Source organism: Botrytis porri (genome assembly GCF_014898465.1).
Source record: "Botrytis porri strain MUCL 3234 chromosome Unknown BPOR_007, whole genome shotgun sequence".
In the NCBI taxonomy this organism is placed as follows: domain Eukaryota; kingdom Fungi; phylum Ascomycota; class Leotiomycetes; order Helotiales; family Sclerotiniaceae; genus Botrytis; species Botrytis porri.
The window spans coordinates 903693-929027 of NW_024066081.1; the positions used below are offsets into that span (position 1 = coordinate 903693).

Consider the following 25335-nt stretch of genomic DNA (forward strand, 5'->3'; position numbering starts at 1 on the left):
AAAATTAAAACCCCTGGGATCTTTCCCCCCGAGCCCCTCTAATATTCTGTGCCCCATTTGGCTTATCAAAGTCCGTGCTTCATACTAAGCTTCAGACGAACAACAATTACACACCCTCAGACGAGGGCCTGTTCAAGCACTTTATACCCAAACTCATCTACTTTAGATTTCAATATTTTAATCAATCAACATCATTCTAGATTTGAAGTCTAATTTATTAATAGATTTTGTTTCAAAATTTAATAATATGATTTTGATTTTTTTTGTAAGGTCTTATAATTCGATTAACGATTATAATTCTAGCTAAGGCAGGCACCCAACATGATAATCTTCCATTTAATTGATTAATCGATAAACGGCCGACTCCATCTAATAGCATCAAGGGGATAAACTGTACTGCTACAGTCATACCCAGCCCGGTTGCAATTGCTACCACATATCAATGAGGCACAATAATGCACATGGAAACACTCGGTAATCAACAATAACTCATCTCAAGAAAATCGACAGGAAAAAAATGTGTTGTCTTCTGTTCCAAGGCTCTTGCTGCAATCTGATTTTCTTTCCGCTATCTCTACTTTCTCTAATATTTCACAAACTTAGCTCTAGTTACCTCAGATCAATTTCTAAAGTGCTCCTCCTTTGTCCATAATATATAGATCCCGTGGACTAGCATCGTCACAACAAGCCTTTTTGACCATGGAGTCTAGCGATTCTGCCACCTCTCCCGTGTCTCCTACCGAGTACCCAGAAAAAAATAAGACAGAGATAGGAGAGGAGCAAGCAGCCAGCAAAGATGCTGCGAAACTCTCTATGAACGATGACATCGATCCCAACAACGAAGTTAGGGGTACAAAACTCATCCTTATCCACGTGTCTATTTGTCTATGTACCTTCCTTGTCGGACTTGTGAGTTCTCTGACAACATCACTCTTGGGCCAAATGGGACTTGTAAACTTAATAGCTCCGACTAGGACTTCAATCTCATTGCGACTGCGGTTCCGGTGATCACATCTCACTTCAACTCGACCCGCGATATCGGGTGGTATGGTGCCGCCTTTATGGTGGCTCTTGCTGCCACGCAGCCGCTTGCTGGAAAGATGTATACGCTGTTTCCCAAGAAGATGGTTTTTCTGTCTTACATATTCTTCTTCGAGCTGGGAAGTCTAGTTTGTGCCCTTGCTCCAACCTCACATGCTTTAATTGGCGGTCGTGTCATTGCAGGCTTAGGGGCCTCCGGTATCTTGGCTGGAAGCTTCACTATACTCACAACCATTATTCCTCTGCACAAACGAGCTGTATGGACTGGTATCATGGGCTCGACCTTTTCTATCGCCAGCATTGTAGGCCCTGTATTGGGCGGTGCATTGACTCAAGATGCCACTTGGCGATGGTGCTTTTATATCAACGTCAGTTCTCAGATCAATATGCCTCTACGAATTCGAAATGCTTCAAGAGCTAATGTAACCCCTTTATTTACAGTTACCCATTGGCGGTACCGCTGCCACTGTCTTCTTCTTCCTTGTCCACCTCAAGCCAGCCCCGACTGAGCTGTCACCTCTCAAGGAAAAATTGCAAAGTATCGATGGGCCTGGCCTCGTTCTCTTCGCAGCCTCGATCACTATGCTTCTGCTTGCACTGCAGTGGGGTGGTGTTGATTACGCCTGGTCATCCTCAGTCATAATTGGCCTATTTGTCGGTTTCGTCGTTGTTCTATTACTTTTCATATTCTGGGACATTCGTCGTGCTGATAGTGGTCTGATCCCAATCCGTATCTTCACCGTAAACCGCAACCCAGCATTACTCTGTATCGCTGCTTTCTTTGTCAACGGGCCATTTCAAATTGTCATATATTGGCTTCCAATCTGGTTTCAAGGTGTGCTGGGATCTTCACCTACAGCTAGTGGGGTGAACTTTCTTCCTACCGTGGTTGCGGATGTGCTCGCTGCCTTCATCGGTTCGGCCTTTGCATCGCAACTAGGATGGTGGAACCCATTTCTCATATTCGGTGCAGCTACAGTCTCTATCGGTGGCGGCCTGTTGAGCACCATATATCCTGATATTTCAGGGGCCCACTGGGTGGGTTATCAAATCCTGGGAGGAGTTGGTTATTCGCTGTCATCAAACATAGTAAGTTTTCCCACAGTTTGTTGGTGACAGAAGATGATTAGATTCTTATACTGATGCTCCCTTAAAGTCACATCTTGCCATGCAGAGTTCAATTCCACAAGATCTGGTTCCTTTTGGCTCATCCACTTTGTTGACCATAATCTCCACTAGTTGTGCTATATTCATGGCAATTGGTCAGGCAGTATTCCAGCAGCTTCTCCAGAAGAATCTAGGTCCCGTGGTATCGCAAGATACCGTCAACAAGATCATTGACTCCGGTGTAACCGATCTGAAGTCCTTAGTGGACCCCGTTGTGTTGGAAACGGTCGTTGAGAAGTACAGTTTATCTGTTAGACAAGTCTTCGTAAGCTACCTAACCTTTGAACACTTGCCCCACATCCGATGAGTCAAAATTATCATGCTGATACTGGCACAATAGTATATTCCCGCTGCAGGGCCAGTGATCTCAGTGTTTCTACTCCTCGGTTGCAAGTGGATCTCAACAAAGAGTAAACAGAGCCCAGCAGCAGTAGAAAAGACAAACGAGAATAATGGGACAGATGTAGAGCCTGATATTTCTGCGTAGCAAGACGCAGAGTAGCATATATATGAAGCTATAGATTGATGCTTCTTTTTATGCGTATCGGTTTCACCTTATTCGATACTTTAAAGGTATTTCTGAGGGATGATGTATCGTGATTGCAAGGTCACTTGATTTATAGTAGTAATTTGTAATAATCGTTAGATAATAGGTGTATGATGAGTTGAACTCATTGTGCGGAGCTAGAGCAGGTGCTCTTTCATATAATTCTGTGGCACACTTTTAGCCTATCGTTGCTTGTTGTTGTCATTTGAGGCATCTTCTAGATTATCACAGCTTCCCACAAACTTTCTTTTGGTCAGCTAGTAAATTGGTTCGAAGTTCGATGGGATTGCTTATTCTACTTTGTTCTTGTTGCTTTGAGTATAAACCACTACAAGAAGCTACCATACATGATACGCGTATTCGTGCTTTCTATTCTGGGAACCTTCTCAGCAAACCACATTAGTTGTACAGGGCCCAAAACAATGTCATTCGAGTTGCTCCCCCAATCTACTTATGCAATCGCACTTGTAGCTATACTCCAGAGCGAGGCTGGTCATTTCTCACTACAATTCAATCATATAGCATAGAATTCAATAACACCACTAAAGTGGGGTGTATATGAAATATCCCGTATACTGCTTCCATGGCTGAGACCGACAGACATAACATTACTAAGAAAGTAGTGCAATATCATAGCCTTCTGTCCTGCATAAGATACCAAAAATACTGCAGTAATACATGCCATCGCCCTTTCAAATGTATTCCTTAAAGTCGCAATAAATTTCCTCTCTGATTTAGAAGTACACTGCCACAAGGAGACACTTCACGGTACAGGGTACGGCCTTTTTCAGTCCAAGCATCTTCATCAAGGTCTTGAATGTAACAAGTCATCTTCATCCTAAGCCAATCTACTTCGACATTCTCAGAAACGAGAGGATAGCCATATACTGTAGCTGCATTTTGGAGTGTTACGTTCAAGGATAGATATCTCATATCGACACCTGCAAGTGGGTGTCTTCAGTACGCAAGTATAGTCTCTAGACACCACTGTGATTGAGAAAATTGGGCGCAGAATTATACCTCTATCTGGTATGATGGCCGGTATAGGCCCATGAGCTGGCGGGGGAAGTTTGCAAAATGACGGGTTGCCCTTGGCAGAGGAGAAAATCATTATGAGAAGCAATGTCCCCATGACTTCAGCGCGATAGTCTAGAAAAGGGGCTACTTAGCCGCTAGCTTGCGAAATATCATCGGTACAGAATCTGGGGCCCCCTCGGAAAGCAAGTACAGAGACCATGATGGTGGAAAACGTTGAAAAAACGAACCATCTGGATTTGTCATCAGAAGGCACTCAAAATTGAGCTCACCTATTCTGATGAAAGATACGTATCGAGGAGGTCTCGTCTAGTATATCGAGCCTAGTGTCAGAGTTGTTTTGGAATCTGCCGAACTGAAAAGTCTCATCTGCAGTAAGTGATTTTTTACTCGTTCCAAACTCACAGTGGCTGTTACCAATATAGATTCGAATGGTTTCCAGAAATTGAATATCCATTCGTAACTCATATATTATCATCTAATAACCTACTGATCCTGATACATTCTCCTCTTGCAACCTCCATTATCTCGCCCTAACACCCCCAGGAAAACTTCTCGCACTGAGCAAAACTCCCTTCACTCCCCTAATCTCCTTCTTAACCTTTGCAATTTCATCTTCTCCGTCCTTATTATTTCCATTTCGATCCCCTCCATTTCCAAAGCCCCCTGTCCCGTAACTAAATGTAGGTGTTGAAAACACCAAGCCTTGTAGATATTCCTTCAACACAGACATTTTGGTTTCTAACTCTTCACTTGTAGATGATTCATAGGTCGAATCCTCAAGCAAGGATGATAATGTACCTTGTAGGGTCGTGAGACGCGATGTCTGTATGGTTGTTGCTGTGGTCGCGGTATTCGCATGGGATATTAGGGAGGGAGAACTGGGTGTTTGTAAAGGAGATGATGGAAGAGAAGTCTGGACACCGATGTCGCGATGGAAGAGCTCAGTGGGATCACTGGTTACGGAGCCAGCATCAGAGTCGAGGTATTCGGGTTGAAGAGGTCTATGATGGTGGTAGGTTGGAGGGATTTCGGAGACCGAATTCTCGAGTTTGTGAATTAGTTTTTGGAGATTATTAAGAGTGGCCGAGGATAAAGAGAGCCGGGATTCGGTGAGGGTGTTGATCATAGGGCGTATTAAAAATGTGTTTGTGCCATGAAGTAGGAAGCTGAGGGAGCCGAAAAGGTATAGAGTTGTGAGAAGGCGGTGTTTGGTAATTAAAGGAGTAGAAGCAGATGGCTGAACCAAGAATTCAGGATATGTTATTATAGGAGCTTGATTGCGAGGTATTTGTGTGTAGTTGGTTTTAGTAGACGGAGGTGAATGTCGTGACGGTTGTTGAGGTTGTGTCCTTGGAATTGGATCTGACGATTTGACCTCAGAGATCGATGTATTTGTAGCTTCATCATTCCGCGATACACCCAGCAACTCTTGTATGGCATCCCCCTCAAGACCTTTGCTTTCTAGAAAAGCAATCTTCTTATCCGTCGATGCATTCTTCACGTCGTCTTCCTCCAAGAATTTCCTGGCTTGTTCGAGTACTGCTGTCCGACTCAGTGGCTCAATAGCCGTGGGCTGAGGTTCACTGGACTGTCCTGCCTCGCCTTTTTCCTCGCTTTTGAGTTGCCATGCAGGCACGCCCGGGGTTTTAGTCTCGCTGTCAGAGTCACTCATGCTGTAAAGTGCTACTTGTTCAAGAAGCCTCTAGATAATTAATGGCAACTCTCGAAGCTCTGCATATGTAGATTGTCGGTGTCAATGTTTACTAGGTGTTTGCATGTGCCTCGGTTGATGACATAATCCAAAGGTAGTCCTAATTGGGTCCAAAATTTGTTGCGGTGACCGACATTATCACTATGGAAGTATCAAAGCATCACTCACCACAGTTAAACTTCAAGTAATATTTAAAGATCTCTTTCATCCTTCATCCTTTGAATTTTGGGCATTACAATATCACCCTTGCCATCCAGTACGATCTTTCAAACTTGGGTTCCTTTCTAAGCAACGATCATTAAACTGTGCCACAATCCAACTCTAGAATCTACATACATACCTCAAACCTTCAAACCTACGAATAAGCATCAACATACTTTACGAAGTGGATATCAAAGATAATCAAAATGTCAGGAAAAGCCGAACGACCCAGTAAGCGCATACGAAAACTCAGTACTGATTCTGAGGGAGATGAGGAAATCGATTGGACGGATCACCGTGGGAAAGCTGGTAGAGCTGAGCCAGCCACCAACAAGAACGAGTAAGTCTTTGAAGCACCTCCAGATATTGAAAGTCCATTATTCTCACAATGGCGTTAATGCCCCTTTGCTCTTTGTACCATGTTACCGCACGCAAATCTCCGTGATTATGAGTTACCTTTAGCCGTCCACTCTATTCCCACTTTTGATTTAGCCCTCATGTTTTTTTATCATAATCATATTGCCATCGTCGTACAAACAAGGGGTACGATATGAGGCATCGAAGAATGAACCTTATTAGCTTTGTGGTTGGTCAATGGTGAAAAGGCAGGATTTGGCAACTGTGTAAGAGCAGCGCGTTTATATGCAACGCGCCTGCTCACCTGTCATTCTCCGCAATTCTGTCTAATCAAGGCAGTGACCCGAAAGCCCTCGCCATCTGATTCACCACCTATTGTGTTTAGACCCCTCCACATCTTCCTACCGTGTTATCAATAACCTCAAAACAAACCATCGTGGATCAAGGAATCCATCAATAATACCACACACCCCCTTCAATTTGTTCATCTTGTATTTGATTGCAGTGTAAGAACAAGATGTCTACACGTCGCAGTCAGCGGTCAGCCGCTGCCAAGGCAAGAGACGTAATTAATGTTTCTGAACAACTATCTCCTAGGTCTTCGCGATCGCGTCGCACAAATCCAGAGCCTGCCTCATCGGCCACCGTATCACGTGTATCGGCACTACCACAATCAAATAGTCCCGAGTCAATGCGTTTGACCGTCAAGACATCATCAAGTAAACTGAGAGAGGCGACACGATCTAGCCCGATCACTGGCCCATCTGTTATGGTTAACAGTAGAGATCAGTTTGTTGGTGGTGAGATACTCGAGGGCAAGAGAAACAGGAATGTTAAAAAAAGTTATGTTTTGGAAACAGAAAGCGATGAAGAGGATGAAGAAATGGAAGATGCCGAGGGAGAAGATGATCCAGATGCGGAAGGTGAAGATGACGACCTAGATGCTGATGGAGATATCGATATGGACGTGCAACCTACTTCATCTACCATTCAGGTTCCGCAAGCGTCGGCTGGAAAATCTAAGATCACGGTGAAGGAGCCACCCAAAGCACCCGCTGTTACTGTTGGACAACAAGGGATTGGGCTCAGTGACGACGATGATGATGAACTCAGTGAACTCGACAGCGACTTGGGAGAAGAAATTGGGAAAGAAGAGGTAATGCAGAGTGAAAATGACGAAGATGCAGAAGGCGAAGATGAAGAGATTGAAGTGGCAGCAGAAGAGGACGAGTTACTCGATAGTGATGATGAAACACCTGCCAATGGAAGCAGAGCTTCTACTCCAGATCTCAACAAATTGACAAGAAGGCAAAGAGCAAGATTTGACGATGCTGCTAGTGGATATCTCATGGCTCTTCCTGATGGTAAGTTATTCCATCATTTCTCGATTGCGCGCTAATGTCTTTTTCAGAGGTACAAGTGAAAAAGCATCTTACTGCTGAGGAGCATGCCATGAGACGTGCTGAAATGGCGCGAAGAAGAAAGAATCTTAGTGAGAAACGGAACGAGGAAGAGAAGGTAATTATATTCCATGAAATCCTTTAATAAAATACCCAAATACTACTCGCTGCGCCGTTTCCTGGCTGACACAAATCCTAGATGGAAACAATCAACAAGCTTCTCAAGAAGCAAGCACCTAAGACTAATGCTCGCCGCAGAGATCTCAATGGCCCAGCTGTTGACGCAACTCCAGAAGGAGAACCCCAGAAGCCAAATCCACTTTTTGTGCGATGGGTCAGCAATAAAGATGGAAATAGAATCGGTGTACCAGAAGAATGGATGGAGGGCCCTATTGGCGCATTGTTTCAAGGTGGAGTGAAGGCTAATGGAAATGGGATGGACGGTAAATTAATCCAGGAAGTTTCTTAGAATAGTAAACCCTTGTCATGTATAATAGAATTTTCAAGTTCCTCGGGGTCTCATAGATATTAGTCGGGTTCAATTTATTCACATTTCTCTTAGCCGAGGCCAGTGTTCTCGTTAATCCATTATTCTTGCTGGAATCCAATCATTTGATTTGTAGGAACAGTCCTAGCAGTCACCCCATGAAAGCTCCCCCGTTTTCGGTTATCTGCTCGGCCATCTGCTGCTTATCACAATTCTGAAGAAACTTCCCTGACCCCTGGCTTCCGACCCTTGCCTAATTACTATCACTACTCTCACTGCTCTTACTACTATCACTACCATCATTCTCCTCTGCATGGTACACAACGACCAGTCGATCTTTCCAGTGCCTCTCACGCATCATGAGTATGAGCCCATTCATGTCAACATCAGGGCCACAGAGGGTGTCATACGAATCATCGCTAATAGCTTGACCAATCTTCCATCTAACCGCAATACTTTTCTCCCTGCAGACTAATGGGACATTCTCCCATTCCTTTGATTTGCCTTTAATCGCGGCTAGAAGGTCGATATATGAATTGGACTCATGAATGAGAAGAACACCCATACTTAAGAGTCTGGTGCCCAAAGTTCTGTTTGCAATTCGATATTCGATTAGGACAAGATGTTGGCGATCGGGGAGGTTATCGGTGTCTTGAGATTCCTTTGTGCGGATTGGCAGGCCTGAAACGCCACGTTTCTCTCCCGCCTCTCGTGCAAATTTGCGTTGAAGATAGCCTTGAATGTTGGGATCCATCTTTGCTGCTTATGGACGAGAATTCGAGCTGTGTCAGTCGACCGGTAGATTAAGCGGAGGAAGAGAATAGTCTTAATCAGTCCAATCTATGAGGACACAGGAGATTAAGTATATTTGGTGGAGATGTTACATTAACAATTCAGAAACAACAAATTGCGATGAGATGGTTAAACTATGATGGATTTTAATCATGTGGATTCCATTATCGATAGAAATGAGGCAGTTGCTTCTTATATGTTGGGTGATGATTGTATTCAAAGCAAGAAATATCAAACACAAACATTCTATGCATGGCCTTTGCTAAGGTCCTTCCAATGGATATGAAAGACATCCATTCTTTCATTTCCATGGAACCATGCATCATGGGAAACCACTTGAGGCAAACAGAAAAGGGGAAAAAAGAAATGTGGGTTGAACTGTCTTTTTTGAGCAAAGGGACTTGAAACTTGGACCTAGTCAATCTCTCGATAGTGGCATTTCAATATTTCCACAGATTTTCATCTTTTCCACTTCGATAAATGTCGATTTTATCAATCTTCCTCTCTCTCGAACCAAATTCACAGCATATCAACAACCACAACGTGCTCAAAGCACAACAATACCTTAACCCTTCTCGATGTATTATCTTCTAGATCGAAGATAATGCGACTTCCACCTGACCAGACCCGACCCTAAGTCTTAAAATTCGGAACTGCTTGTATGCATGTCCTTTCAAACACGACCACAGTTTCAGCATTACAAATCAGATTTGGTACTACGATTTCTGCTTCAATGTTGGTGGAAGAAATAATGCCATGCACTTTCATACAATTGGGGTGATCCTACCCAGCGATCAGCAATAATGATGAATGATGTCGAACTTAGCTCACCAAGAACCTTGCAAAATGCCTAGGACAATTTGAGCCTTGAGGATGACTTGACCTCCCTCTCTTATGAAAGCAGAACGATTTCTTTAGGTTAATGCAATTCGCATTAATCAAAACGATATGAAAGAGCGAATGGGTACAAACTGCAATGAATGGCACATCTATGCTCGAAGGAGCTCTTGCTAGCCCAATAGTCAAGAACTCCAAAAATTGCCTTGTCACATATACAAATTCTGGTACAAACAGAGACCACCCTTCAACAAATCTGGATTGATAAACATCGACAACTTAAAGTAAGCAATTTATTAATTACACTTGCTACGTACACTTATTTCAACTGTGGATGCAGCGCAAGCTTCGTTTCTAGACCGGCTCCAACAACGCCTTTGACGTGAACCTAGTTCAAATTTATAGCTGTTTCTCAGTCCACAGGAGTGTAACCATGAAAATCGACGAAAAAATAATGAAAGTTAGGCTTCCAGAGATGGCCCCGCCATGAGTCCCAATGGTAGACAAGCTGCAAAGTCTAGATCACAGCTTCTCCGCCTCTCATTTCCAACGTCTTTAGGAAATAAAGTTGTGGGGTTTTCACGCGTTCCTATGCATAGATATGTATGCGCTAATCGATAAACTTACTTCAGCCTCATCGCGAAAGATCGGTATTCCAATCTTCATCATAATCCTTCTCCGTCCACCAAATGATCCAGTTCTGTTTTGACAGAAACATGCCGCGCATTTTCTCAATTACGAGTCTCCATCCCAAAGAGTGGCCGACTACAAAAACGTATGGATCACGATAGAAACTGTAAATCGATCGGTATACTTGACTGCCCATCTGGGCTCCATTATCCCATCTCACCGCGAGTATTCTAGGTTCGAGATTCTTAGGCATACCTGCATTGTAGGCATCATTTTCCGCACGATCAAGAAATGCGTGGACATTATCTTCGCCCAGAACATCTGTAAACTCGATGGCAGTAGTGATGGTTTTGTCACAATCTCTTCGCAGGTGAAGGACTTTGCGGTAGAGAGGCCCCGGGATAGGGGGATTTTCTAGTCGGGGGTTAGGAATTTTCCAACCATAAGGAATACAAAGTTCACACTTATGAGCTTCTATTTGGGCCTTCAAGTCTAATCCTCGGTAAGTAGTAGCGTAGGGGGGTTCCGGAGGATTGGGGAAAGGAATTCCATCATTCTTGGGCCTTAAACTCTTTTTTGATTGTCTGAGCATTTTGATTACCTCAGAATATACGCTTTTAGCCTTGGATGACTCAAGCATAGTTCCTCGGTTGATTTGCGATGAACGTGTCATCGGTGGGCTGGTCTGCGGTGATACGGTTGAGGTACTGAATTTTAAAGTACCAGTTTCTTCAGCCAATCCCTCTTCCCTATCAACTTTCTCGTCACTATCACTTTCTTTGGAAACATGGATGTCATGGGTGACATCAATTGCCTCATCATCAGCGAGACATTTACCTATATTCCGTTTTCTGGATTTGCCATTGATGAGCTTTTTGCTATTGATTAACTTGAGGCGCAATTTGACCGGCTTAGGATTGAGCGTTTGGGAAGAAGATGGGGAAGTTGAAGCAGATGACGACATTCTTTCCTGATCTTTGCCAGTGTTATTACCACGAGATACTTTAGAGTTAGTTGGTCGAGGTGGGGGAGGCATGGTATTGCTCGGCCGAGGTGGAAGAGGAGGAAACATAGCATTGGTTGGTCGAGGTGGGGGAGGTATGGTATTGCTCGGTCGAGGTGGAAGGACAGGAAGCGTGAGATTCTTTGGTCGCGGGGAAGGTGGAGGAAGCATGTCATCGCTTGGTCCAGGTGACGGTGGGGAAGATATATCACTGCTCGGTCGAGGTGGAAGGGGAGGAAGTGTGAGATTCTCTGGTCGCGGGGAAGGTGGAGGAAGCCTGAGGTTCTTTGGTCGAGGAGAAGGTGGGGGAAGCATATCATCGCTTGGCCCAGATAACGATGGGGGAGATACATCACTGCTTGATTGAAGTGAAAGTGGAGAAGCGGGAGTATTCTCTTTGGTGGCCAAGATACTCTTGATCTCTGAAATTCTTGCATGAATCTGACTGGAAGGACCAGTTTCCAATGGTGATGTGAATGTTATCACCTTGCTAGGAGATGTTCTTGCATCAACCCCATCTTTTCTTGGTGGTGTATCTACACGAGATAGTGTAATTAAATCTTGGTCTTCCAGAGCGGAATCTGAAATAGAACGTGTAGAATATCCTGCAGACGGTTCCGTACTAGTTGGCCACTCGGATCTCTTATGTTTCTTGAATGGAGGCGTTGCTTCCTGATGAGAATCTCTCCGAATTCTCTTTGAAACTAGCTCTAGAGGAGTGTTCTCTTTTCGATTGGATGTACTGTCAAGCATGATTTAAGAATTGAAATAATGACTGGAGCTTGGATTGATGGATGGATAATGTAATAATAGAGAAGCACAATGGTTGAAAAGAAATGTAAGTCATGTAATTTGCTTTCTTATCCGTGTATACACACTTATATTATACTCGTTACTGTAAGACTGAGAGTAAAATGAGTACCATTAAGATTGTAGAGAAGAATTGGAAGGTCAAGAGCTGGATATAAGTCTTTGTGACTTTAGGATAGAACAATTGGCAGTAGCTACCATGTTAGTAGACTAATAGCGCTATTCACGTGCTGTCTGGGACAACCTGAAATAGAAACAGTAAGACCCAAAATCTTTCATTATCATTCAGCGACTTTTCTTTTTGGTGAGCTCCAAATACAATTATTGGCAAGAGTTCGCATTGCATCTATCGATTATCACTTAACACCTCGAGCTATCGTCGATACCAGAGAGAGCCTTCCTCTATCTAAAGACTCCCCCTTCCTCTTAAATTCCAAGAACAAGGTCGATATCCAGGAGAGAACCATTATATATTCGTATTATATCTTCTTCGCGCGGAGTTTGACAATGCGGCCTCCTTATTATGCACTCGAACGGCCACCACGATTCTTCGGTGTATATGTCTATTTTGGCAAAGAAGGCACGGGAGGATATGAGCATTCGTGGTCAGCACGGTGGTTTGTATTCCCAGCCATCAGCTACGGGTCTTTCGTGGAGAGGTGCAACCGTTCCTTGATGGAGAATCACCCAGATACAAACTTAAGAGATTTCAGGTTGATTATCAATGTGATAACGGAAAGGTACAACAAAATCACTCCGACCAACATTCACGCAGTCATGAGAGAACTTCAATGTACTCGGGGAAGACGCATGATATTTCCAGTTTACATCAAGCGACAGCCTCCAGTGGTAAATGGCAATCATTGAAATTTCAGATTGAAGAGTAAGTGTGGAATTCTTAAGATCTGAGCAGATAGCTGGGACACCTGGCTTGCAATTTATCTTGAACTGACAAATCGAACTAGGTCTCAACGAAGTCGAATGAACCACTCTGCAATACTTCTAGATCACGAGTACCGGATCGAGATGCTTTCCGTTCTCCAGACCCGTGTCCCAGATTGAGAAGCCACGATTATTGCGGAGGCGACTTCCCTCATTAAACAAGCTTACATCTTCTCAATATCCTCCTTCTTATCTTATAATGTTGACCCTAGGTCAATTTACTTTCATTTCCTCTGTTTTCTTTTCTTTTTTTCTTTTTTTCTTTCTTTCCTTTCTTTCTTTTGCTTCAATCAAAAACGATCGTTTTCTCTTTTTGGGTCTCAAAATTTTGACACACACATCCACTTCAAATCAGATAAACACAGAATGAATCTTTCAGCACTCAAGCTGTTGACCTTTTTGCTTGGCTCAACCTTGGCCATTGTTCCTACACCGCCCATAGTCTCATCACCAGTCCCCCAATCCACAATTGAGCCAGCCGTTACTGCAATAATAGCGGCACAAGCAACTCAGCAACCGATTTCTCCTGTTTCTAACGTTGGTGGCGAGGTATTCAGCAGGTTTGTCCAAATATGGCTCGAGAATATGGTAAGATATCATTGTTACTTGAGATACATGACTTCTATATTCATTATTTACCATAGACTGACGGCCTCGTTATAGGATTTCAAAGAAGCTACAAATGATCCCAATTTTCAATGGCTTGCTGCACAAGGCATAACACTCACTAATTACTGGGGAGTAACGCATCCTTCTCAACCAAACTATTGTGCAGTTGTCGCAGGTGACACATTCGGCATGGATGCAGACGAATTCATTCAAATTCCGGCCAATATATCAACTGTTGTAGATTTGCTCGACACTAAAGGAATTTCCTGGGGCGAATACCAAGAAGATATACCATATCCTGGCTTCGAAGGATGGAATTTCTCGAAAGCTGACCCATTTCAAGAAGATTATGTACGCAAGCATAACCCATTAGTGATGTTTGATTCAGTCACCGGTAACGCTACTAGACTTGCTTTGATCAAAAACTTCAAGTCATTTGAATGGGATTTGGCAAACAAGACTCTACCACAGTGGTCTTTTATCACACCGAATATGACAAATAATGGCCACGATACTAATGGCACTGTAGCTGGAAATTGGTCTCGTATGTTCCTTGAACCTTTACTTACCAATGATTATTTCATGAACGATACCTTGGTTGTACTCACCTGGGATGAGAACGATGAAGACGATAAGGAGAACAAATTATTTGCTATTCTTCTCGGTGGTGCTATTCCTTCTTCCTTCAAAAACACTACCGATGATACATTTTACAATCACTATAGTATGCTTTCAACTATAGAGCTTAACTGGGGACTCCCTTCTCTTGGCCGCTGGGACTGTGGTGCAAACGTTCTTGGTATCGTCGCTAGCAAAGCAGGGTACGATAATTATGCCGTCAATACCACTAGGTTGCTTTTCAATTCATCATACCCAGGTCCTCTATCAGCAGATAGGTATGATCCAGTCTGGCCTTTACCTGATACCAAAGCAAGTTGTGGCTCAGGTCAGGGAGTGTTGAAGAAAATTGTTGATGGATGGGGCAAATCCGATGGCACATACAACGTATGTAACTTAATCCATTCACAAGTTTACCATACCCGATCCCTAATTCTGTCACCCATCATTTCTATCTCCTTGACACCTATCTCGTTGCTCACGCAGCACAAAATGTTAAATTGAAGTACTTTTTCAATAGACAACTACTAATGTCCTGATCTCCAACAGTATACCGACTCTTACCCATATGATGATGTCAGTGGTGATAATACAGGAGGCGAAGCGAGTCCAGTAACTATAACAGCTTTGCCATCAGCCACAGCTCCTGTACCTGCACCTCTTCCTTCGAAGAAATCAGAGGCTATCGATTTGAAGTATGGTGGAGGTAGCTCTGTTGCCTTCATGATGGGATTTTTGTTTGTACTGTTGATGGGTTGAAGGTTGAGAGTATCATTGGAGAGGCATTGGTTGTATCGATAAATGAGAATTTTGGAACTCTGTTGAGTGATAGTTTTCTTAGAATCACCTGCAACCCCAATTATGTCTGTTGGGCAGTTGGCAACTGTTAGAAAGTACAATGTTTAGCTCTCAAAATACATTCTCTGATTAACAAGTACCGGCGTGCCAAATACTTTCCTTCCATTCATCTTGATATCTTGAGTCATGAACCAGCGTACACCCAAGACAAGTAGGTAATGATACTAATCAGTGGGATTACCAAACTTGTCAAAATGAGGTCAGTAGACCTTTTTAGTTCTTGGTGGACTCACTGTAATTCCGTCCTGATCAACCACTGTGCCACACTGCTCCTTCAATTTGCAACCTCTTCAAACTTCTTTTACCACTGTGCATTGGACCAGAGAGGGGAGGTTCCCGAGTTGAACGGTGGTCTAGCTGCACAAAATCACGAGGATCCGTCAAACTCAGCCAAACAATAAACCCTCTTTCTTTATTAACCATGAACACAATATATTGGTGAACAACTCATTTGGTCATCCGCAGCGTGGGGGTTACTTTATACAATGCAGATTCTCAGAACCAGCAAACGGGATACATCTTGGCTACACGAAGATCTCCCGGATGTAACATGCAGAGTACCTAGTGGGCAAGAATCATTCGAAAAATGGGCGATGGTAGAGTAGCAGCGTGGGATTTGGATATGACATGTTGCCCAATCATAATGTAAGGATTACATGCATGCTTCATTTCATCATTATAAGTGGATTAAAAATTGCAAGTTGGGTAAGATAACAAATCTACAAATCCGGTAAAAATAGCAAGGCACATTTGGATTAACCATGCTTGTCATAATCACAGGTTTGGAATCCTCAATGCAACAAATCATGTTATACCATTTCAATTAACTCGGCTTCATTTGTTCAAAGCGTGAACAAAAACTTGACCACATCGAAAATACCATCATTTGTCTCCACTATTGGATTGGGCACACACACTCAGGCTTTATCCTGACCGCAACATGTTACCAATTATATGAAATCACCGCAGTATCTTGATGTTGAAGGTCCAGAACATTCAAGATAGCTTCTTCGCAGGTAATTCTCAATCCCTCCTCTAAATCGAAACCCAACCAGCCCCATCGACTCGATAACGATAAGATAGCATCTTCGAAAAGACTGGACAGAGGAGGGAGTTCACACATTGATAGGCGCCAACATTCACTACAGGATTACGAAGAATTTGAGCTCGCTGAATATCCTGGCGCACAAGACGATCTACCTCTGAAATCGCACATAAGTGAGAGAGAAAGGAGAAGGGCGGAAAAGAGAAAAAGACTCGAGGAGGCCGACGAGATGAAGTTCTCACATAGTATACAATTCAATGCCGTTCCAGATTGGAGCAGTCATTACATCGCTTATAGCAATCTGAAGAAATTGTAAGTCTTGGCGCGAGCTCTTTTCTGAATGATGCTAATGATGTCTTTTCTGCAGGATCTACCAACTTGAGAAGAATGTACATCGACCATCCACTGCCCTTGAAGATGCCGAAAATTCCCCCCTAATCAGACCGGCCGAAGATTCAGATGCTATCTTTCGCAGAACACTAGATGCGGAATTGGAAAAGATATCCACATTTTACGAATCGAAGGAGCTTGAAATTTTTGGCGAGGTCGCAGAGCTATTGAAGGAAGAAGAGGAGTTTGAGGCTGAAATTCTAGAAAGCAATCAAACAGATGGCAATGGAAATGGCCGACCAAGAGCATCGAGTAATGATCGACCACGACAAAACAGTGTCTTTAAATCTTTCGTCCCAAAAGGGAGAAGGCGTTCAAGCACAATAAGTCGATCGATAGATGAGGGGGTCGAAGATAGTGATGATGATGACGACGATGAGAACACCGCGCTGCGCAAACCACCTATGGCAAAAAGAAGCAAGAGCTCTCCTCAAGACGTGATTACGGGGGCTTTCGAGGACATGCGCTCTTCAACAGATTTAATGAAGCCTGCTCGACGCAACAGTATGAACTACGAGGATATGGCAGAGCAGGCGTTCAATGCCTTCTATTCATCAGGGATTACTTTGAAAAAGCGTGCCGTCAGTCTATACGTGTCACTATGTGAACTGAAATCTTTCGTTCAGCTTAACCAGACAGGTTTCAAAAAGGTTTGCAAGAAATACGATAAAATAATGGACAGAAATTTAAAGTCGAAATACCTTCAGGATGTCGTAGCTCCAGCATATCCTTTCCGCCCCGAAACACTGAAGCATATCGAGGAGAAAACATCACGGATAGAGCGCATGTATTCTGATGTGGCAACCCAAGGAGACATCGATATGGCAAAGAAGGAATTGCGATCACATCTACGAGAACATGTCGTCTGGGAGAGAAACACAGTCTGGAGGGAAATGATCGGCATTGAGAGGAAAGCTCAAGCTGCGAATATGGGTATTAGAAGGACTTTACTAGGCGTGGATAATGATCCATCTAAACTCCGATTGCAAGGTGATGATGCCGACATCGCTGACATGAAGGAATTATCAACACCAGTTGGTAGAGTAAGATGTCCAAGATGGCTCTTTAGTTCAACGATGTTCACATTGGTTGGAATCATTACTATCTTCATTTTACTATTGCTTATCCCAATTATGAAGAAGCCAGAACAACAAAATTGTTTAGCAATGCTGGTGTTTGTCAGTCTATTGTGGGCTACTGAGGTAAGAAACTTTTTGAGAGTGTTATCACAATCTCTTATTGATTGGTGTATAGGTCATACCTCTTTTCGTGACATCCCTCATGATTCCATTCCTCTGCGTGATTCTAGGCGTGGTTCGCTCTGATGAAAAGCCTCATCATCGACTTGAAGCTCCAGCTGCGGCCAAATATATATTTTCCGCAATGTGGACTCCAGTCATCATGTTATTACTTGGTGGATTTACAGTAGCTGCAGCACTCTCTAAATATGACATTGCTAAGAGGATAGCGACTTTTGTCCTAAGCAAGGCGGGAACAAGACCAAGAACAGTTCTTATCACCAACATGTTTGTAGCAGCTTTTGCAAGTATGTGGATCAGTAATGTTGCAGCACCTGTCTTGTGTTTCTCAATCATCCAGGTGGGCTTGAAACTTCTTCTTGTTTTGAATCCTATAACTAACGGTCCTAGCCCATGCTTCGGAATCTTCCTTCAGAATCTCAAATGTCGAAAGCAGTTATTCTTGGTATTGCACTTTCATCCAACATTGGAGGAATGCTCTCACCAATTGCATCGCCACAGAATATTGTCGCTCTTCAAATCATGTCTCCACAACCAGACTGGGGAACTTGGTTCTTTATCGTCTTGCCAGTCGGTATAATTTCCATTGTCCTCATTTGGATTCTCTTACTTCTTACCTTCAAGCCTGGTCGTGGAACTACAATTGTTCCCATTCGCCCGGTTAAGGATGCTTTCACTGGAGTTCAGTGGTTTATCACCCTTGTTACTCTTGGCACCATTGTACTCTGGTGTGTAAGTCATCAGCTTGAAGCAATCTTTGGTGATATGGGAGTAGTTGCAATTATCCCAATCATTCTATTCTTTGGTACCGGTATCTTAACAAAGGAGGATTTTAACAATTTCTTATGGACAATTATAATTCTCGCTGCGGGTGGACTTTCTTTAGGTAAAGCTGTGAATTCGTCAGGATTATTGCATACTATTGCTGGTGAAATCACTGCGAGCGTTGAAGGTTTGAGCCTTTATAGCGTACTGGTCGTGTTCTCATGTCTCGTCTTGGTCGTTGCGACCTTTATCAGTCATACTGTTGCAGCTCTCATTATTCTACCATTAGTTCATAGTGTCGGAGCAAGTATGGATGAACCACATCCCAACCTTTTGGTCATGGGTGCTACATTAATGTGTAGTGCTGCTATGGGATTGCCTACAAGTGGTTTCCCTAATATGAGTATGTATATCCCGTTTCAAATTTCTAGACAGCAAATTTCTAGACAGAAAATATGCTAATGATATATAGCTGCAATTATGATGGAGGATTCACAAACAGGACAAAGATACTTACAAGTGAAACATTTCATCACTCGTGGCGTACCAGCAAGTATCCTTACATGGCTAGTGGTCATCTCAGTTGGTTATGGATTGATGAGAGTGGTTGGGATGTAATATTCGATCTTTACTATTTTATACACGGAACATTAGATTGTGATTGGGACTATGAAGGGGAAAGGGGTAGAACTGGCGGGCATGCGGCATTGCAGAGATGGAGTTGGGGTTTTTTTTTGACATGTTTTCGAAATAGGATAGCAAATCACAATTTTGAATTGGCAAATTCCACATTCTTGGACTACCTCGATCTACATTCTCATCGTTTGAAGTCTCATTCCTTAGTTACTCCATGATGCCACATTTACTACAGAAGGATAGCAAGGAATGCGAGAACCGAGGTTTTGTGTTTTTAATGTACGTGTGTTTATAGGGGTAGTTATCCCCCCGAAGCCGCATCTTCTCTCCTCTCTTTTTTTCTTCTGTTGACTCAAATCGCCGTGTCATTTCCACCCGAATTTCGCGCCAACCCAAAGTTCACTTTCTACAACACGACGCTCACTCACTCAAACTCCACTCTATCTTCCCAACCAAAATGTATCTCCCACTCCTCACCCTCACCCTCACCTTCCTCCTCACCCTCACCACCGCCATAGCCGTCCCAGCTCCCAACCCCCACTCCGCTCTCGAAGCCAAAGATTTTATCCCGGATAAAGTTTCCCGACAAGTTCTCCCGCGTCAGGGCATCCCGTTCCCGGAGCCGGAAGAGGATATCGAGCCCCCGAGAGATGATGGGTTGGTTCCGTTTGCGGGTGGGGGACCGGTGGTGGGGAAGTGGGTTAAACCGACTTTTACGCCGGGGCCCGAGGATGATGTGCTGCCGTTTAGTAATAGTGTGGTGAGTTTGGGGTTTTTTTGGCTCTTTGTTTCTTTCTGCGGGATGTGTTGTTTTTTTTTTTTTTTTTTTTTTTTTTGTGGTGGGGGGGGGGAGAGGAAAGGGTTGTTTGATTTTGGGACAAAAACGTGGATGACGGATTGTTTTGATTCTCCTTGGCTGACGTATCTGCCTATCTAAGGACCTGAAGAAGCGCAATCTTGAACACACAAAATTAAATGTGTGTATCAATCTCCTTTCCTCCTTTCTCAATATCTTTCACCCTTCCTACATATCTTTCATTTCTTTTCTCTCTCTCTCTCTCAGTACCCATCACATCACATCCTCTCCTCGAAACAAATACTAATATGTCAACTCCACTCCTCTAGGCATTCTGTCCATACCCCGGTACAGCTTACTGCTGCAATCCTAACCCTGGAACGGGAGGAACTCTCTGTAAATGGAATGGCGATGGTCATTTGGCTGGCTGTGAGTTGATTACTGGTGGGGAAAGTGTTTGTTGTTCTACACTGGGGTGTAAGGGGATGGTGGGGTTGAGAGAACCGATTACTACGGTTTAGGGTGGGAAGAAGGGGGGAAGGAGGGGATGGGATGGAAATGGTGGGAAGAGAGAGATGGTGGAGAGGAGGGGTGGTTGGAAGAAGGAGGATGGTGGAAAAGGGGAGAGGGGTGGGATTGGGAGGCATGAGATCCGTGGTCATGGTTGGGGATTGAGACTAAGAGCTCGATAGATCTCGGTGCGCTAGGAGTCGATTGATTTCTTCCTGTTGGGAGAAAGATGGGGTCAAGGGTCTAAATTGAAAGTTCAAGTTTTTCTTCTACTATTTCCTCTTTTTAAAAGGTTCTTTCTGTGGTTTAGAGATGGGGATTCTGGTATGCTCTTAGAAACAATTCGCAATATATTTCTTTGATTTGAACCATTTGACAGTGCACCGCGTTTGTTGCTCGAGGGTGTGAGCTGGTGATTCATTGTGTGATTTTATGTGTTGATCCTGGAAGTAGAGATCGTGCGTTGACGTTGGGAGTAAAAATTGTAAAATGATATTATTGACTCGGGAAGCCTAGATATAAGTCTGTGGTTGTTGCACTTTGTCAAAGATGTATGCCTTGTAGCTCGCTTCACTTGTGGGGGACTGTGCCTGTCTCTTTATAGATGCTTCTTAATTGTAAGATGTTGGAATACCAGCACTGTAACAAGAACACTTCCTTCGAACGGCACGTGATACAAACATACATCACCAGCCGTTTAGTGACTATACTGTGAGTATCTCTAAGAATATGATTCATGTCGAAGATGCTTCATATTCGGGGGATCCTGTGATACTTCCCTTGATCTCTTGATGCCGGTTCAAACTCGATATCGTTGCACCGCGGAATCTGGAAGATGCCTGGCACGACTGAAGTTTTTTGAAGCGCTGCAAAAGGATTCAAAACCTCTGTGCCTTGAGGATTGTATCTATACAGCGGACTAAGTAATACTAGAAGCAGGGTATCCTATAGTCCAAATTGTGGTCGAACAATATGACGGTTTAAATGTCTAAAATTAGCTGGAAATTTGAAAACAGTGTAATATTTCAATTCTGATTAATATGTTAGATGATTTTAATGTTTCAGTTGGTTTGAGGATTTGATAAGTGTTCATTGTTAGACTGGAATTCGTACTATTGGGTTACCCTGACTCGAAGCTCATCTATTTCTAATGTCATTAAACGTCAAGTCTATCAGCTGGGGTACCAAAGCTACCGGTCACTACTCTCAGTCTATATTTATGATTTCAGTCATGCTATGGAGTCACTAGACTCTGTTCATTTGTGCAAATTAGGTGATTATGAAGAACAAAAAGCATGCTGTAAGTCTGGATATTTCAGAATCGTTTTTGTAGTCCAGATTCGAGTCAGGGATCTTCAATTTACAGAGTCACAATTGTGTATAAATTCTGGCGATCTCCTCCCCCCCTCTTCCACACCTCAAAAATATCAGAAACCTCCGAGAAGAGAATTTCCAATAAAACAGGTCAATAGTATCGATTAAAGGCCCAAAGACAGCGTTACTTCATCCCAGTTTTCCGAACAGCTCTGAGCATCATTCAAATCTTCAACACTACCTGAAAATCGAATACATCTTTGCCAAACCAATAACAGCCATAGCCATGAATGTTTTTAGGTTCACAAATTGCCAAAATGAAGTTGAATCTCGTGCCAAGGCGCAGGATTTCGCTTCCAAGTTTCCTGATCCCAATACTCTCGTCCTTTATTCCACACTTACCTTCTGTCGGAGATTCTGTCACGATTATTCTCAAGCGGAAATCGACGGGTGGACACGCAACATATTGTGGCACGCTAGAACTGTCAGAGGAACTATCCTCAGATCACCCAGTTTACTTGACTCCAAGGAGGCTCTCAGCTTCAAAATACTCGAACGCTTTCAAAAGTATTTCCTCCCTCAATATGAACACTTTATGCGAGCCCTAGACCTTAGTAAACAAGTAAAACCTCGAATTGTATTTAACATGAATCCTTACTGTCTGGAGGAACTACCTGACTTTATCATCGAAGTGGGATTCGAGCTGTGGCGGCTGGACGAAGATGGACACCCTGTTTACAAACTCTGCAGATGTGCCTTCTTTGCACAAGAACCATTGACAATCTCCCCTTCACAATTTCTCATCATGTCCAGCGAATCTGCTCTAGCCGAGAAAATCATGCAACAACTTTACTGCGATGGATCCGAAGATTTTTTTTCCAGCGATCAATGGCCAATACATCATGTGAAGCAACGCAAGAACAATAATAGCAATATCGACTTCCGACTCACCGGTTGCTGAACCGTTTGATCAGAGACCATCGGGACAGGAATTTGATCCAGAGGATAGAGATTTATGCTGGGGGCGAGTTTGGAGGTTGAAACATGGTTCACCGGGTAACTGTTAGGCGAAACGAGAAGAGGATGCGTTGCGTCTGGCTCGACTATGGAGGCGAGGCGTGGGCTTGATGTGTCGTTTGTGAATAATATTTGGTATGAGTCGGAAGATTATGAGTAATCTGGAAGTGGTTGAATAAGCATGGAATCCTCGATAGAGTTGATTTGGAGTCATAGTTCTTTGATCGTGCCTTGCAAAGTGAATTGTGTGACTGTGAAATAACACCACTCATCCACTCATACTTTTGATAAACTTGACCATTTACTTCAATGGTATGAGTCTTTTGCAGAAGTCATTGATTCTCCAAAATGTCTATACAAGTCGTCAAACTTCTCAGTTCCTGTATCCAGCTCCTCCAAATCTCAAAACACATACATCTACAAGGACGGAGCGCATAGAATGATACCATTACTTTCAGACGACAGAACTACAAAACATCATTTCACCACTTTTCCCGGCAAGATCTCCAACAAATTTAAAGTACTAGCTGCCTCATCAATCACAAAATATTCTCACTATATCGACTTCGCTCCTAGTCTCGGCGTACATAGCAGTCGTCACTTGACAACTTACACCAAACACCACAACAACAAGCTCCAACACCTGAGCAAAAATGACATAAAGATCTTGAAACAGGACCAGAAACCCCGAGCGATCCGCTCTAGTCAAACCTCCTACGTCAACCCCCAAACTCTCCGCAAAAGAACCCGGACTCTGGATAAACTATTTCCGGGACCCTTCAGCCCCAAGATTATGCCCTCCTCCAACTTCGGTCACGAAAGAAGATGCAGAACACTTTAATCTTCTACAAACCATCAAAAATTACTATATGAGTCACCAGGTTGAGATTACCGATAACGACACCATAATCCATGTCCTACATACCTACTCCGAAGTTTTAGTTAGATCCGAATATCGCACGGTCGATTGTTTTCGCCTATCAAATATAAAAAATTCTGGCTTTCCCAATGCTATTGTAGCACTATACCATGTCAAAACTCCAGAAATTGGGGAGCCTTACTTCGACCGTGCTCTTTTTGTCCAGGAGCCTCTTAAAAAAGTTCTCAAAAATTCTCCAGCAAAAGAACAGCAACTTAAAGCTCGCTTTCTATCAATAGCAGAGGATTTGGAAGAAGAGATTTCGCGCCGCTTTTATGTACCTAGTGGACAAAATGGCGGACCTTTGTATGGACAGTATGTTCAAAAAGAGGAGTTGGGTAGTGTGGATATTAAGCAAGTCGATCAAGGAAGGGGTCGGTATAAGTCTACCGCTGTAATTTGAAGAAAGCGGGAACCTCCTCTAGAGCATCTGGGAACGGGAGAACGGAAGCATGAACCTCCTCGACCAAGATTGACAACGGAAGAATGGGAGCGTAATAATATTGCTCTGAGACATATAGTGGAGGAGAGACGGCTTTATGTGGAATGCTTTGTGGAGTCTCACGAAAGTTCTGCGGGTATGAGAAACTCGGGATGAGGATGACATTGTGAAGGATCATCTGTGAAGCTGGACTTCCAGGTTATTGTATATTAGATGCAGGCATGGGTTCAACAATATAAATCGTTCAAAGAGATACACATGAAGTTTAGAGGTTTGAAGTGCCAATTTATCTTGTACAATCAATTTCCCTTATTTGGAGTTATATTGGGAGGCAATCATCATTATCAGCCAGTTTGAATGATGAGTGACTGATTCTATAACCCACCTGGACGTTGCTTCAACCTATTCACAAGATTTCTTGTCATTTTTGTCGTGCTTGAGTATCTGAAGATTGTAGGAACACGCACGGTAGGTTCACGTTAGTCTTTTTTAGGATGAATACCACTTAGGATTCGTCGTCGTCTCTGTATTGAATTCCTTGATTCTGAAAATTTCTGAACACCATGAGACTCATCCATCGTTGATGTTGTCAAAAACACACAATTGTCAACGAAGGTCTACGGAAATTCTTTCTTCCGTAAACTTCAGGAGAAAGAGACGTTTGATCGTATCACCACTTGAGCTGTAGAACGATTTTATTATGGCCTTGGGGTCTCTCTGTGAGGCGTGACAGTGGCTGATGAATCACCTTGTAACCACGAACTGTGATCGATCGAACAATACTGATCATTCGCCTTATCATCATGTTCAAAAGAACCTGTCCTAAGCCTCCCACGGTCACGAGAAAGATATCAAGAATTGATGAGAACGAAGTGTCGCCTTCGAATATTGCTTGCAATTAAGTCGTCCGTCCAACTTCAAAACATGGAAAGAAGGAAGAGGATGTTAGATATTAGCTATGAACTAGCGGGGGACGGGGGCCGGGTATCCAATAGTCCGGACTGCAGTCCAACAATCACGACGTATCCAGATTTCCAAACCAATTAGAATATTCATGTCATGTGAGATGTTGAATTTGGTAGGGACATTAAAGGTAGTCCTTATTTTCCCATTCAGACGGATTAGAGCGCCGCTTTAACATCGGTGTGATGTGCAAACCCTTGCTGCTGTGCATGATTCGCCGTTCTAGCTTGG

General features: G+C 43.3%; 9 protein-coding genes across 9 annotated transcripts; 6 read left to right on the plus strand and 3 right to left on the minus strand.

Moving 5' to 3' along the window:
* Positions 1-699: 699 nt before the first annotated feature.
* On the plus strand, positions 700-2695 carry EAF01_005599 (uncharacterized protein; the record flags this gene model as incomplete). The annotated part of the gene is made up of 5 exons (XM_038913853.1): positions 700-909; positions 975-1409; positions 1483-2130; positions 2198-2473; positions 2549-2695. The coding sequence occupies 5 exons, from the start codon at positions 700-702 to the stop codon at positions 2693-2695; spliced, it is 1716 nt and encodes a 571-aa protein (XP_038770302.1).
* Positions 2696-4313: 1618 nt separating this feature from the next.
* EAF01_005600 (uncharacterized protein) lies at positions 4314-5465 on the minus strand (the record flags this gene model as incomplete). Its single annotated transcript, XM_038913854.1, has 1 exon — positions 4314-5465. The coding sequence occupies one exon, from the start codon at positions 5463-5465 to the stop codon at positions 4314-4316; it is 1152 nt and encodes a 383-aa protein (XP_038770303.1).
* Positions 5466-5911: 446 nt separating this feature from the next.
* On the plus strand, positions 5912-7931 carry EAF01_005601 (uncharacterized protein; the record flags this gene model as incomplete). Its single annotated transcript, XM_038913855.1, has 4 exons — positions 5912-6045; positions 6660-7426; positions 7474-7580; positions 7662-7931. 4 exons carry the CDS (start codon positions 5912-5914, stop codon positions 7929-7931), a joined length of 1278 nt encoding a protein of 425 aa, XP_038770304.1.
* A 271-nt stretch (positions 7932-8202) lies between these two features.
* Positions 8203-8703, minus strand: EAF01_005602 (uncharacterized protein; the record flags this gene model as incomplete). Its single annotated transcript, XM_038913856.1, has 1 exon — positions 8203-8703. The coding sequence occupies one exon, from the start codon at positions 8701-8703 to the stop codon at positions 8203-8205; it is 501 nt and encodes a 166-aa protein (XP_038770305.1).
* Positions 8704-10212: 1509 nt separating this feature from the next.
* On the minus strand, positions 10213-11964 carry EAF01_005603 (uncharacterized protein; the record flags this gene model as incomplete). Its single annotated transcript, XM_038913857.1, has 1 exon — positions 10213-11964. One exon carries the CDS (start codon positions 11962-11964, stop codon positions 10213-10215), a length of 1752 nt encoding a protein of 583 aa, XP_038770306.1.
* A 1365-nt stretch (positions 11965-13329) lies between these two features.
* Positions 13330-14949, plus strand: EAF01_005604 (uncharacterized protein; the record flags this gene model as incomplete). Its single annotated transcript, XM_038913858.1, has 3 exons — positions 13330-13551; positions 13627-14577; positions 14740-14949. The coding sequence occupies 3 exons, from the start codon at positions 13330-13332 to the stop codon at positions 14947-14949; spliced, it is 1383 nt and encodes a 460-aa protein (XP_038770307.1).
* Positions 14950-16322: 1373 nt separating this feature from the next.
* On the plus strand, positions 16323-19125 carry EAF01_005605 (uncharacterized protein; the record flags this gene model as incomplete). The annotated part of the gene is made up of 5 exons (XM_038913859.1): positions 16323-16405; positions 16461-17685; positions 17738-18082; positions 18133-18910; positions 18980-19125. 5 exons carry the CDS (start codon positions 16323-16325, stop codon positions 19123-19125), a joined length of 2577 nt encoding a protein of 858 aa, XP_038770308.1.
* A 475-nt stretch (positions 19126-19600) lies between these two features.
* Positions 19601-20460, plus strand: EAF01_005606 (uncharacterized protein; the record flags this gene model as incomplete). Its single annotated transcript, XM_038913860.1, has 3 exons — positions 19601-19903; positions 20082-20120; positions 20269-20460. The coding sequence occupies 3 exons, from the start codon at positions 19601-19603 to the stop codon at positions 20458-20460; spliced, it is 534 nt and encodes a 177-aa protein (XP_038770309.1).
* A 1589-nt stretch (positions 20461-22049) lies between these two features.
* Positions 22050-24297, plus strand: EAF01_005607 (uncharacterized protein; the record flags this gene model as incomplete). Its single annotated transcript, XM_038913861.1, has 3 exons — positions 22050-22716; positions 23486-24073; positions 24125-24297. 3 exons carry the CDS (start codon positions 22050-22052, stop codon positions 24295-24297), a joined length of 1428 nt encoding a protein of 475 aa, XP_038770310.1.
* Between the last annotated feature and the right edge of the window lie 1038 nt (positions 24298-25335).